We start from the raw sequence: 12,655 nt of genomic DNA on the forward strand, positions 1-12,655 counted from the left end.
CCAAGTCCCCATCTTTCTGACTCCTCCATGGTCCAATTCATCTATTGCCAGGGTTGTTCTTCTGTCATTTTAATCAGTCTCAAATAAGATCTCCAAAACTATTCAAAGCAGTTCTCATGGTAAAAGTACATGGTTCTCATCAGCTCCATTTTCATGATGCAGTAAAATGAGAACGCAGCCCTGGTCAAGTTATCAATTCTTTTATTTTGTTCTAGTATATCTTCTGAAAATTATACTGTGATTATATTTAAAAATTGCATCATGCTATTATACTTAGCTTTTACCTAACAGAATAGTTCATATTAGCATAGTAACAGAACTGATAACAGCTACTGATTTTGTATTCACCTTGCATGGGAGCAGGAAGAGGGTCGATAAAAACAGCTCACAAAGATCACGTGCTCTGATTAAAAAGCCATACAGATCTCGTATGGGAGGAAGGTGTCCCATTACTATCTTCACTAAACGTGATTAAACACTTTCCAGATACGTCACTTATTTTTGTCAAAACAGTCTTTTGTAAAATAATTTCTTGTAGGGAGAGGCAGAGGATGGAATATTCCATTACGTGACTTTTAATGTTAAATATAAACAGAAGGCTATAGAAGATGGAGATAGTTTGCGTCTTAGTAAACTGTAGAAAAATATCCATTTCTAACCTTCTTCAATTTAACCACAGTGGTAGGAGAAAGACACATCTCTTGGAGGGGGTGACAATAGGATATAGGAGCCAGAACAGCTCTGAAAAGGACAGGTAAGAACTTCAACCTGATTCCATGTGTGGTTTGTCATGTTGCACTGAACAATCTGAGGACTTCAGAACATTCAGCTGTGAACGATGCCCCTTAGTGGTTGAATACAAACACTGTTGACAGAAGTAACAAATTTAAACACTGAAAAAATATATTTGCATTTATTAAGTGAGAACAAAGGATTTCAAACAGTAACATATGCATGGAAGAGTCTACAAAACCATGTTTACACAGAGCGTTGGACAAACACTAACCAACAGTAAAAGAACATTGCTGAATAAGCTATTATATTGAGTAAGAAGAACAAGAAAACAGGGGAAAAGAAAGGAAGGTTAATCTCTATTTTAATCAGCATGCATATTTTGCAGTGAGGGTTTCTGCAGAGGAATACAATCAGATGTTTAGCTCTACAACAAGACTCAGCCCAAAATTTTTACTGATCCTTTCTAGAGTAGAGGGTTTCTGTGCAGGATTACAAAGTCATCTGGACTGCTGTCACGGTTCCTTTCCAGCAATGTAGTGATGGCAGAGCCTTCAGCCATCTCTGCTGCTGCACAAAGAAATCAGCATGTGCTACAACGCACACACATTTCTATACAAAAGGCATTGAAAAGTTTAAGATTCAGTGTTAACAGTTAGAGTGCACAATTCCTGTAACTCACACAGACGTGTATTTCTAGTTAGACATAAACATACAAACAGCCTATGAAAGATTCTCTTTATCTGGTTTGACTCTTATCATGAGGAATGTATTGTTTCTGACTTTCCTTTTCAAAACCAGTCTTCATATAGGAGTCAATTTGCTAAAGCAGGAGCAAGGTGATGCCAAACAAGCACGGCACCCTCATCCATCTGCTTACATCTACTCTGATTTAAACTGTATTATATACATTTGGATGTTTCTTTATGTATACACTGGATAACAAACAAAATCAAGGAATCACAGAACTGCAGGGGTTGGAAGGGACCTCATGAGACCACCGAGATCCACTGTATTTACAAGTTCCTGGAAATCTGACTTCCATTAGTCATGATACTTTTTTCTTCCCTGGAGAAGTCTGTATTCTTTCATCTTTTTTAACTCTGCATGTAGAAATCGAGGCTGTAACGTGTCTCATTACCTCCACACCAGCAATGGAGACAGAAAAGCTACTCATCAGCATTATTGACACAAGCATTTACTTCTCAGGTCACATCTCAGCACAGCTTAAAGGGTCACAGAAAGTCTCTTCTGTTGAGCCAGCTGGTGTGTACTGTAGCTGGAGAGACTGATCCCAAGCGTGCCCAGGAGCAAGGCTGCCCGTTGCAGCAGTACGTCCGATGAGTTGATAACTATCTTTCCTGCAGCTTGAGTCTATAGGGAAAACAGAGCAAGTTATTATGCTGATTCTGCTGATTTCAACAGAAAAACTCCTAATTTCAATGATGCTTTCTAGAATGGTAGTTATAAATCCAGGAAAGTAAAGCTAAAAGGGATCAGTAACATCTTTCATTAGCTCCATAGGTAGCACTGGATCAAACAGACAAGCTTTAACACAAACTCTTTAAGTGTAAGAAAGCAGCAGGTAACGCCAATCAAAGTAAAGATAAATAGTTCATTATTTATCAATTCTCAGAGTAACAATAAGAAATTAATTGCCTAATGGAAGTATATGATACACCAAGATGAAACATAATTGCATGGATTCTCTATAAAGCAAAACAATTTCTTACATATATTGACAATGTGAATTAAAACATACTGTGCATCTTTCTAGTTGTGGCATTTCTTACACAAAACCTTCATTCTTTAAGCTTTCCTTTGCAATCAGCAGATGGAAAGTGTGGCACCACTGAAACAATTCACAAAGTTCCCATTTCAAGGAACCTAAGATTCACTTCCAGATTCTGTGTGAGCTTAAATAATCAGAGCTCAGTGCTCAACTGTAGTTAACAGTGTGGCTACTTTAGCAAAGGCATAATGTTCCTTGAACATTTCCAGGTACACTGAGCCAACACCACCCTGGGCAGATCAATACTATTGGCGGCTTCTTTATCATCCTTATGTCCTTATACATAAGGAAGAAATTCTTCACTCTGAGTTGGTGAGGCACTGGCACAGGCTGCCCAGAGAAGCTGTGGATACTCTATTACTGGAGGTGTTCAGGGCCAGGTTGGATGGGGCTTTGGACAATCTGATCTTGTGGGAGGTGTCCCTGCCCATGGTAGGGAGGGGTTGGAACTAGATGGTTTTAATTCCAAGCCAAACCATTCTGTGAGTCTGCAGTCATTGTCATAGAAGTTGGTTGAACTGTTTTACCGAGAACTTATTACAAGGTCTTCAGAACCCCACCATTCTCATTCCTATTAATGTTATCCTACTGCCCCAAACACACAATCAAAAGCGATAGAGAAGCACTGCAGAAACACAAGTTTCTTTTAAGTACCCTGCACTTGGTATTCCAACATGATACCAATTATCAAGAATTATCGTAATTCATTTACTTTCCAGCAGAAGCTTAATTAAGACCTCTTTGAGTTTTTATGAATGTTAACCAAACAGAAGCCAGGGCTCCCTTGGGTTGGTCAGGCAAAAATTTGAAACAAAAATCCATCTGAGCAAGAAAAATATTTCAACAAACTAATTAAGAGCAGAAAAAGAGTTGGAATTTTCATACCTGCAGCAACCTTATATACCCAGGTGTCATTCTCCGCAGGGGGATAACCATTATTTCTAAGTCTTTGTTGAATTTCAGTCCCTGCAATTTTAGAACACAGAAAACATTACTAACTCCCAAGGACTTTCTACACTGACCTTCAAAGGAAACAAAGATTAAATTTAATATGCTTTGTTAGGAGTGCCAGAGTACTCCAAGAAGCAACATGCACAAACATTTTCTCCTTACCTGGTGCTCTTTTCCCTGTAGGTTCCTTAAATGCTAACATCGTACTCATATATAAAGCCCAGCTGAGTTGCATAACCTGTCACATGTGATCCGTCTGCAAAGCTTAGGTGTTGGCAGAGGCTGCATGTGTCTTGCCTGGGGCTAGGTATGTCTGCAATATTAGAAAGCTCTCTGGGAATGTCTGAAGCTCATTAAGAAACCAAAGCAACAGCTGACCTCTCTAAGAACAACAAGGCCTAAGCCTGTTTTATAGATAGCACTGGACTTAAAAAAAGAGGTCGTTACAGCATTTTGTATCACAGACTAACAATGCAAATAGGATTGGATTGCTTTTATGTGACTTAGAGTATACGTTTATATCTGTAGGACAACCTATGTAGGAAGCTTTATTCAGCCATGACCCAAGTTGAAAGGATGTGTTAATAATATAACAAGGTTATTTGGAAGCACATTTAAAAATAATCTTTCTTTTCTGGGAGCGATCTCCTTTACCTGGTATGATGCATGTTCTTGCCTCCCTTTTCAACTGCTGAAGCCTTACCTCTAGAAAACACCTAATCTAATATTTATTTTTACTATTAGTACTACTTTCTCTTAACTGTGATTCCTTTGCAGTGAGCTTGGACTCAGTTCAGCTCCTGGGGTGGTAAAATCTGATCTATAAAATCCATTTGTCTTTCTTTAAAAAGTTTCCATGGATAGACTGCAATGACAAAACTCTTCCTTTTCACCATCAATAGATGCAACCTTGAGTAAGGATAGCAAGGCACAATTCAGCTCCAGTTAGTCACACTTCTAAGCATGTAGGATAAATCTTCAGGAGATGTCAACCAGCACAGCACCAGTGTGCTCTGCGAGACCACATCAGCGTACATCAGAAGCGCTTGACAGAACAGTGCTGATTTACACCCCTCCAGGCTCTTTACTATGGCATTCCAAAGTTCTGTAACATTCCTGCCATAAACCAGCAGAAAAATGAAAGTTTTCTGCTTGGAGAAATATTCTACATTAGACATTCTGCAGTGATATCAGTTATCAAGAATTACTGTAACTCGTTTACTTTTCAGCTGGTGTTTAATTAACGTGATAGAAAGGAGTGATGCTACTTTATTCTGAGGCTCTGGCTTGTGGGTAGATTTCACCTTTCTCTTGCCACACCACATTTATATCATATGAACTCTGTTAGCATCAGTGAAGTTATATCTTATCTGCTGAAAAGCTAAGGTAAGTTGCACTGGTTCTATAGCATAAATATAAATATTAAGCAAATTGGGAAATTGCTAATCTGGTCCTTTTAAAATACACAATTGAACAGTGGTCCTTTGCTAAATCTTAACTGTTGCGTGTCTCAGCTGTAGGAAATATGTTGATTGTTTCTCATTAATGCAATAAAATGGGGAGCTCGCTGAAAGACTTCATAATTTGGGTTCACATTATCATAACAGGAGACACCACTGAAACACAGTGCGTTAGTGAATGTAAGTCACCGTGTCTGTACAAACAAATTCAAGCTTAAAATCTACACTGGAAAAAGGCAAAGCCTTTTCTTCTTGTTTCTGTTTCTCACAGTCTGCCAAATGTTGTTCTTTGTGTACAAGAAAAGCACCCAGGATTGCTGCTCAGAGCAGGTTCCTAAAGCCTGCATTTGTATGGAAATAAGGAATGCAGGTTTTTTCCTTTAAATTTCCCATCTTGCTCACATTCAAAGCAGTATCACAATTTCAGTAGAGTTCAAAAGGCATTACTAATCATGTTTGTACCTGTGTGATTTTTCTAGTTCAGAGAATGACAGTGGGGAGGAGGGCTTCCTGGGGCACTGTGTTCACACAGGGAGAACCTCCCATCCAGCATCCTTCTGCTAAAAATAAAAGGGAAACAGGATGCCTTGAATGCCACAGATCTTTTAAAAGTTATTTCTTGGCTGTGCTCAACATAGTTAAAGAGAAAAATGTTTTCTGTAACTGAAGGTGTTACCAAAATCTGTATGACTTTCCCAAAGAACCACTGAAAGGTCTCTGAAAGAACCACATGCCTGGCTTCTACGTTATTTCAGTTCTTTGAACAAACAGAAGTCTTCTTCAGTTCCTTTGGAAGTTCACATCTCAGAAAGGAACCATGACTGCCACATCAGCCAGAAGTTCTGCAGAGCTACAGATCCCCTCCACAGTCACTTCTGGGTTGGGCTGAGGGAGCAAGACAACCCCAAGCAGTGCATGGCTCTCGTTACAAGAGAGATTTGCTCTCTTGGCAAATACACGAGGATCCTGCTAGCAGAGCAGACTGCTCACCTCATTCATCTACTGGCACCTTTGTTGCTTGATAGACAGTTTTCTAATAGGCAACAAGCAGGCACAAATGCAAATTACATGCTGACATCCTCCCTTCCCTCCCCATTCCAGAATTAAAGGTGAGGAATTCTTTGACCCAACTCATCTGTATTTACAACCTTGTGTTCTATTCCATTAAGAGGAGGAATCAATGATGAAATTAAATGTTTCTTGATGTAAACCCATGCCTTCAGGATGAGCATGTGCTGCTTTCCCAAATGCAGTAGGAGTCAACTAAGGTGAACAACTTATTTGGACATACTTGGAAATTGGAAGGAACCTCAAAGGCCAACTAGTTCCAGCCCCCCTAGCGTGGGTAGGGACTTCTTCCACAGGACCAGGCTGCCCAGAGCCCCATCTAGCTTGTGCCAGTGCCTCACCACATCTTTCTCCTTCCTGAAGCAGAGGGAGAGAAGAGCAATGCAAGCTGGTAGTGTGCGAGAGACAGAGCATAGGAACAGCAGCTGGCAAGAGCAGCATCTTTCACCCACAGAGCTGCAGCGGCACACAGGAGCTCTGCAAAGGATGCTGAGTTGAGTTCACATGCATAAAGATCCATCAGCTGAGTCTGCAGCTGCCAGCAAACCCCAAGTCTAATATGGAGAGTAAAAATGCAAACCACAGAGGAAGGGGAAGAAGAGAAAAAATAAAAATAGGGAAAAGTGAAATCTACTCATTGGCCATTGGGAAGAGAAGTGACAGGGGACCCAAGCAACAGATATCTGAAACAGATATTAGATCTGAGAGTACTTCCTCACAAATCATTCTATGAGTTGTTTAAAAATTAAAGCTAAGTTCAAAGGAATTTTGCCTGACACAAATGTAACTAAAAACACCAGCTCTTCAATGGTAAAAAGATTAGACCCCAACCCCACGAGCTCATCAAAGAAGGCCAGGGTCCTGCCCCAAAGTGATCACAATCCATTTAGAAGCAGGTGGGTGCCAACAGATGGAGGAGCACTGGGAAACAAAGAGAATATAGTGCTTGGCATGCAAGGCAATGTTCTCAGCTCACTCACAGTCAGACTGTTTCCAAATTCTTGTGGGCGTTGCAGCAAAGCACGGTGTTAAGGAGGGATCTGAAGGTAGTTAATGAATTTTAAGATGACGAGCCAGGCAAGAAACAGGAACAATGTTAGTCATAATGTTGCATTACACAGTACTATCTTTGTGGAGCACAAAATGAGGGAGCTGTATTGGAATATGTTGCTGGTGGAAGTAGAAAATGCTGTCAATAGAAGAGGAATGGAATACCATGTGGATAAACTGAGGCATAGATCACCAACTGTAAACAGTTCAGCCCTAAAAGTCATCTAAGGTTATGGATAGACAGTAGCAAGAGAGTTGCTGAGGCTTATGGAGTTACCAGTGAAACAGCATAAACTACTCCTTTATTTCATTCTGTGAACTGACTCGTTCACTTCCCACAGCTCCATTGCCAAGTGGTTACTTCTGCATTTGCAGCCTGCCTACCCACATTGCTTTGATGACATCAAAGGACAGAATAATAGACAAAAATTTACCAGCAAAAATCCCCCACATAATGGCAGAAAATCACGTTAATTTCTGCTATGGGTAAAGGAGAACAACTGCTCTGGAAGAAAATTGTACACTAGAAATTACTGCAGACTGTACCTGATAGAAATTGCATAATAAGAAGGAAAAAAAGAAAAGGAGAAGAATTGTCTCAAAAGACTTCTAAGAGACCTTACTAGGATGCCATTGTGGAAACAGGAGAAGTGATCCTGGAACTTTTTTTTTTTTTAAGTATTTCCAAGTAAAGATAGGTAAGCATTGCTGTCACTGGCAGTAGCACAGACATAGCACAAATGCATAAGCCCTCTGGCATGTGTTTCTGGGCTGGATTTCTCTCTGCTGTCTTAGACCTCTATAGCACAGATGTCTGCCTCTGCACTAGCTGAACTAGCTGCTTTAAACAGCCACCTCAGTATACATATTTTACATATTGATGTTGTGAACAAAAAGAAGTGATGATGGATAATACAGTGAGATGATGCAGCATGCTCAGATGTAGACATCAACAGTGTAAATGCAGTCACATGGATTGCTCTCCATTGATTATAACAGGGGAGTTCAAAGTAAACTTGGTATGAAGAAGAGCAGCATATTACCCGAAGAAATTATCTTGTTCAACCTTGCAAATGGAAGACTGGGAGGCATTTGATTACTTCCTATAAATGTAAAGGGAACAAACACCAGAGAAAGTGGAATGCTGCTTAGGCCAAAGGCTAATACAGCACTAACAAACAATACAGCCATGAGGAGATTTAGTGTAGAAAAAAGGCGGCTTCTGATGAAGCATGTGTTTCTGAAGCTTTACAGGAAAGAAAGCAGATAAAATAATTTTAACACGTAATTTGGCTTTTCTTCTGTACCCCAAGACCTTATGGTATAACATGGAAAGCTCATGTACTATAACAAAGCAGGTGCATAAATCTGTAGTAGATACCTGATTCATTATTAGCTGTGTTAAATCACAGACACTGGGGACCATATGACAAAAGCAGATTCTTTGGAACACTGCTACTCCCATTGCAGTGCCTAGCAGTAAAGAGCTGACAGGTTTATGGCAGTGTAAAAGCATTCAGAAAAATTACTCTTAGATTCATAATAATACAAGGGATAGTAACAAAATGACTCATCCCCATTCTTCTTTATATTACACTGAACTTCTACAGCACAGTGTTCAATTCAAATAGTCCTGGTAGGGTTACATGCACACTGTACTTAGCTGCCTTCCTACAAAGTTTTCTCAGGGCACAAGAGCTCTCCATCCACCGTGTAGGAAGTCAGGAAAGGAAGGCAAGAGACTGGCATGGCTGAACTGGGACCTGCTGGTCAAACTGGAGAGTAAGAAGAAAATGCACAGGCAGTGGAAAAAGGGACTGGTAACCTGGGAGGAGTATAGGGCTGTGTAAAGGTGGAGTCAGGAAGGTCAAGGCCCAACTGGAACTGAACTTGGCAAGAGGGCAAAGAAAGGCTTCTATGGGTATGACAACCAGGAAAGGAAAGTTGAGAGTGCACCCTCCCTAGTGAGCAACAGCCAGACTAGTAACAGCGAGCAAGGAAAAGGGTGATACATTAAACACATATTTTTTGCCTAAGCTTTCACTAGTGACTGCTCTACATACAGCCCTGGAGAGGATGGTTTGGAAGCTGGGAGTAGGGGGAGCAATGTGCCTAACCACTGTAAGCAAATATCAGGTTTGCAACTGCCTGAGGAACCTGAACATCCATAAGTCTATGGATTACAATGAGGTGCATCCTAGAGTCCTGAAGGAATTGGCTGATGTAGTCACCAAGCCACTCTTGATGATATTTGAAAAGTTACTGTGATCATGTGAAGATCCTAATGACTGAACAAAAGGCAGTATAGAACCTATTTTTAAGACAGATATAAGGGATGACCCCACGGAACTACCAAACTTTCAGCCTCAGCCTCACCTCCCTGCCAGGGAAGATCATTGGTGCATACGGAAGAGAGGGAGGTATTCATGGACGGCCCTGTCTGACCAACCTTGCTGCTTTTCATGATGGTGTAACTCCATCAGTGGACAAGGGAAGAACCACTGATGTCATCTATCTGGACTTCAGTGGCTTCAGACACAGTCTCCCATGACATCCTTCTCTCCAAATTGGAAAGATATGGATTTGATGAGTGGACTGTTCGATAGATGAGGAACTGATTGCAAAATCATACCCAGAGAGTGGTGACTCAATGTCTAAGCAGAGATCAGTGATGAGTGGTGTCCCTCAGGGGTCAGTACTAGTATTAAAGCAGTACTGTGCTTTAACATCTTCATCAATAACACTGACAGTGAGATTGAGTGTGAGTTTGCAGATGACACAGCATCTACTTTTTCTGTTTTCTGTGTGGTGCAGTTGACATGAGGGACAGGATGTTATCCAGAAGGACCTAGACAGGCTTGAGCAGTGGGCCCAGGTGAACCTCATGAGGATCAACAGAGCCCAAGGACTTGCACCTGTATTGTAGCCACTCCCACTATCAGTACAAGCTGGGGATGTAAGGACGGAGCACAGCTCTGCTGAAAAGAACCTGGGTCTACTGGTAAATGGCAAGCTGGACATGAGCCAGCAATGTGCCCCTGCAGCCCAGAAAACCAACTGTTTGCTGGGCTGCACCTAAAGAAGCGTGGCCAGCAAGTTGAGGGAGATGATCCTGTCCCTCTACTCTGTGCTGGTGAAACTCCACCTGGAGTGCTGTGCTCAGATGTGGAGTCCTCAGTATGGGAGATATGTGGATCTGTTGGAGTGTGTCCAGAGGAGGGGCATTGCTGTCCTTGCACTGTAATTTTTACCTTAGCTCCCAGCTAGTGGACCTCAGTATCTCAGCTTCAATTGCCCTCACTCAGTGGAGGTCTTCAAAGAGGCAGAGCAACACTGAGGTTCATGGATTGGCCCACTACACACAGAAAAGTCAATTAATGAGAAGGACTGAATTTAAGGGCCTGCAGGAAGAGATACACAATGTGACACAAAGCACACTACAGCATCTTTTGGGCTTCCATTACCCGAGCCCCATTAGACAGCCACTGCCCTACAGAATGTCCCGTTCTGTACAATGACTGAGTAAATAAATTCACTGACTGTTTTTCTGTAATTTACACGTAGAGCAGTACAGAAATATTTACTCATTTTACAACTGAAGATCCAAAGAACTTAACCAAAATGCAAAACAAACAAACAAACCAGAAAACCCAAAATCAATAAGATAAGCAAAAGGCAGAGAGAAGACCTGGGATCTTGCAGCTCTGAAGTCCTTAATGGGAATTAGCATGTTTAAAAAAGGTGCTGCAATGCTCACAGCACTGCAACTCTGATATTTGGTTCTACTGTAATCATTCATACAACTTTCCAGAAAGTAGGGATTGGACAGCAACAGAGAGCTGAACTAGCAGATAGGGGCAAGGTGAGGAAAGAGGATAGAAGCTTGCCCACTTCTGCTGTGCAAGTGATATTACAGCACAAGCATTTCCCTGTTGTGTTTTCTGCTTTAAATCCAGGCCTTAAAACACATGGTGGAATAACGGCCGTCTTTTTTAAAAAAGATCTTTATGGCTTGCTGCTTCTAAGATACCAGAGATGCTGGGCTGTTCTCATTGGACTAGGAACTACATGGGTGGAAAGATTTATCGACATCAATTATTTTGGGAAGGTTCTTATCTGGCAGGCAATGAACAGACTTCCAGTGGAGGTCCTGGAGGTCCCAGTTAACCCACGAATAAGAGATGTAATGCACTGTCTTGCAACAGTCCCACTACTCAGAGCATATGCAAACACTTCAGGAAGGTAGTGCAATGGGAGCACGTTCAGTGCCATGCTGACAGTTGTGAAGAAGGTGAGTATATTCATACACTGGAATGCCATTCTTCAACTCCTGTCTCACTGCTGATGTGGATAGGAAAACTTAAGCAGCACTCACAAGACAATTCATTACTCAAGAGCACATCTAGAAACAAGGCATTAGGCTCTTTTCTGTGAAGAGCCTGGAATGTCCACTTAGAAAAGATGGTGCAAAGAAGAGGGAGCTTGTTAAGGAATAAGGCACGATCCCCCACTCTGCTCTCCTTCACAAAGTTCACTAGACTCCATCTACCTCAAGACACCCACCACATATTGGCTCGTGTGCCAGGCTGAACAGTGGGTGTTTGTCACTGTGAGAAACAATATGAGAAAATTTATTACAATCTGTGGTAAGAACTCTTCACACTGTGTCCTTTGTTCCCTCTGTGGCTGATGTGATAGAAAGCTTGACTGTCAGATTCCATGGTCTCGCAGACTTCCCTCGCTCCATCTGTAGAGGATCTCAGATTATGAGTGGCTCCACCACATAGAGTTCCAGATCTCTTATGCAGTTTGATACGCAGCAAACAGCTATACTGACATGCTGGGTGGTTACTTATCCAACACATGTATACACACAGCCTAGAGCTTTTGGAATTTGAACCATTTGTAAGAAACTGAACAGTTAATTCCTACCAGTTCTATATTGCTGCTGAGAACTTTTCTCATCAGTAAATCTGTGCATATGGGCAGATGCATGTGCAGCTACTGAGCAGGGCTCTTTTCCCTCCTCTACATCCCACGCTGACATCCTATTACACATATGTCAAGTTTTCGAAGTGAATCACACAAATGAGAAATCTTAAGAAATAGCCTTCTGGCACGTAATTCCAGAAGTACTTAGGTGTATTAGCTGAGGTTTAGAAGGCCGTGAGATCTGCTGTGGTGCCTGCAAATGGAGGCTTGTGAAGAACTATCATATTTTATGTATGAGAAAGACCCTAATATACAATAAGCCCTGCACTTAGTCCATACCCTGCCATCTGTAACTTGCTTTTTTGTAGCTAGGGGCACTTCTAATTTATCTCAGAGCAGCACTGCAATATGAAAAAAATATCTGCAGAAAGGATGTTTGGGGTACTAGGACTCCTGAATGGAAAAGGCTTTGTTTTAAGATAATATGGATACATTCAAATCATGACCATAATTTTAGTTCTGCTTCTAAAGCACTGATTTACAAGAGAAGAATAACAGAAGAATACAACTCCAGTCAACCGTTACACTGGTACATCTCTGTTCTTTTCAAATACTATTTTCAGATACTCAAAATGTGTGGGTTATTGTATTCCATATGGTTTTATAAATT

General features: G+C 41.3%; 1 protein-coding gene across 2 annotated transcripts in view; it reads right to left on the reverse strand.

Moving 5' to 3' along the window:
* Nucleotides 1–1,079: 1,079 nt before the first annotated feature.
* The window catches only part of ERICH1 (glutamate rich 1), a 95,833-nt gene continuing 84,257 nt past the window's right edge, over nucleotides 1,080–12,655 (reverse strand). Inside the window, exons 6-7 of one of the 2 annotated variants that reach the window (XM_042891703.1) lie at nucleotides 3,410–3,490; nucleotides 1,080–2,106 (exon numbers count right to left, since the gene is read on the reverse strand). In XM_042891703.1, coding sequence (XP_042747637.1) covers nucleotides 1,943–2,106; nucleotides 3,410–3,490 — 245 coding nt within the window. In that variant the 3' untranslated portion in view covers nucleotides 1,080–1,942. The remainder of the gene's footprint in view (nucleotides 2,107–3,409; nucleotides 3,491–12,655) is intronic. The other variant, XR_006182400.1, reaches the window with a different exon arrangement.

This window comes from Lagopus leucura, unplaced genomic scaffold (assembly GCF_019238085.1).
Source record: "Lagopus leucura isolate 7727_CA_CO unplaced genomic scaffold, USGS_WTPT01 Super-Scaffold_73, whole genome shotgun sequence".
In the NCBI taxonomy this organism is placed as follows: Eukaryota; Metazoa; Chordata; class Aves; order Galliformes; family Phasianidae; genus Lagopus; species Lagopus leucura.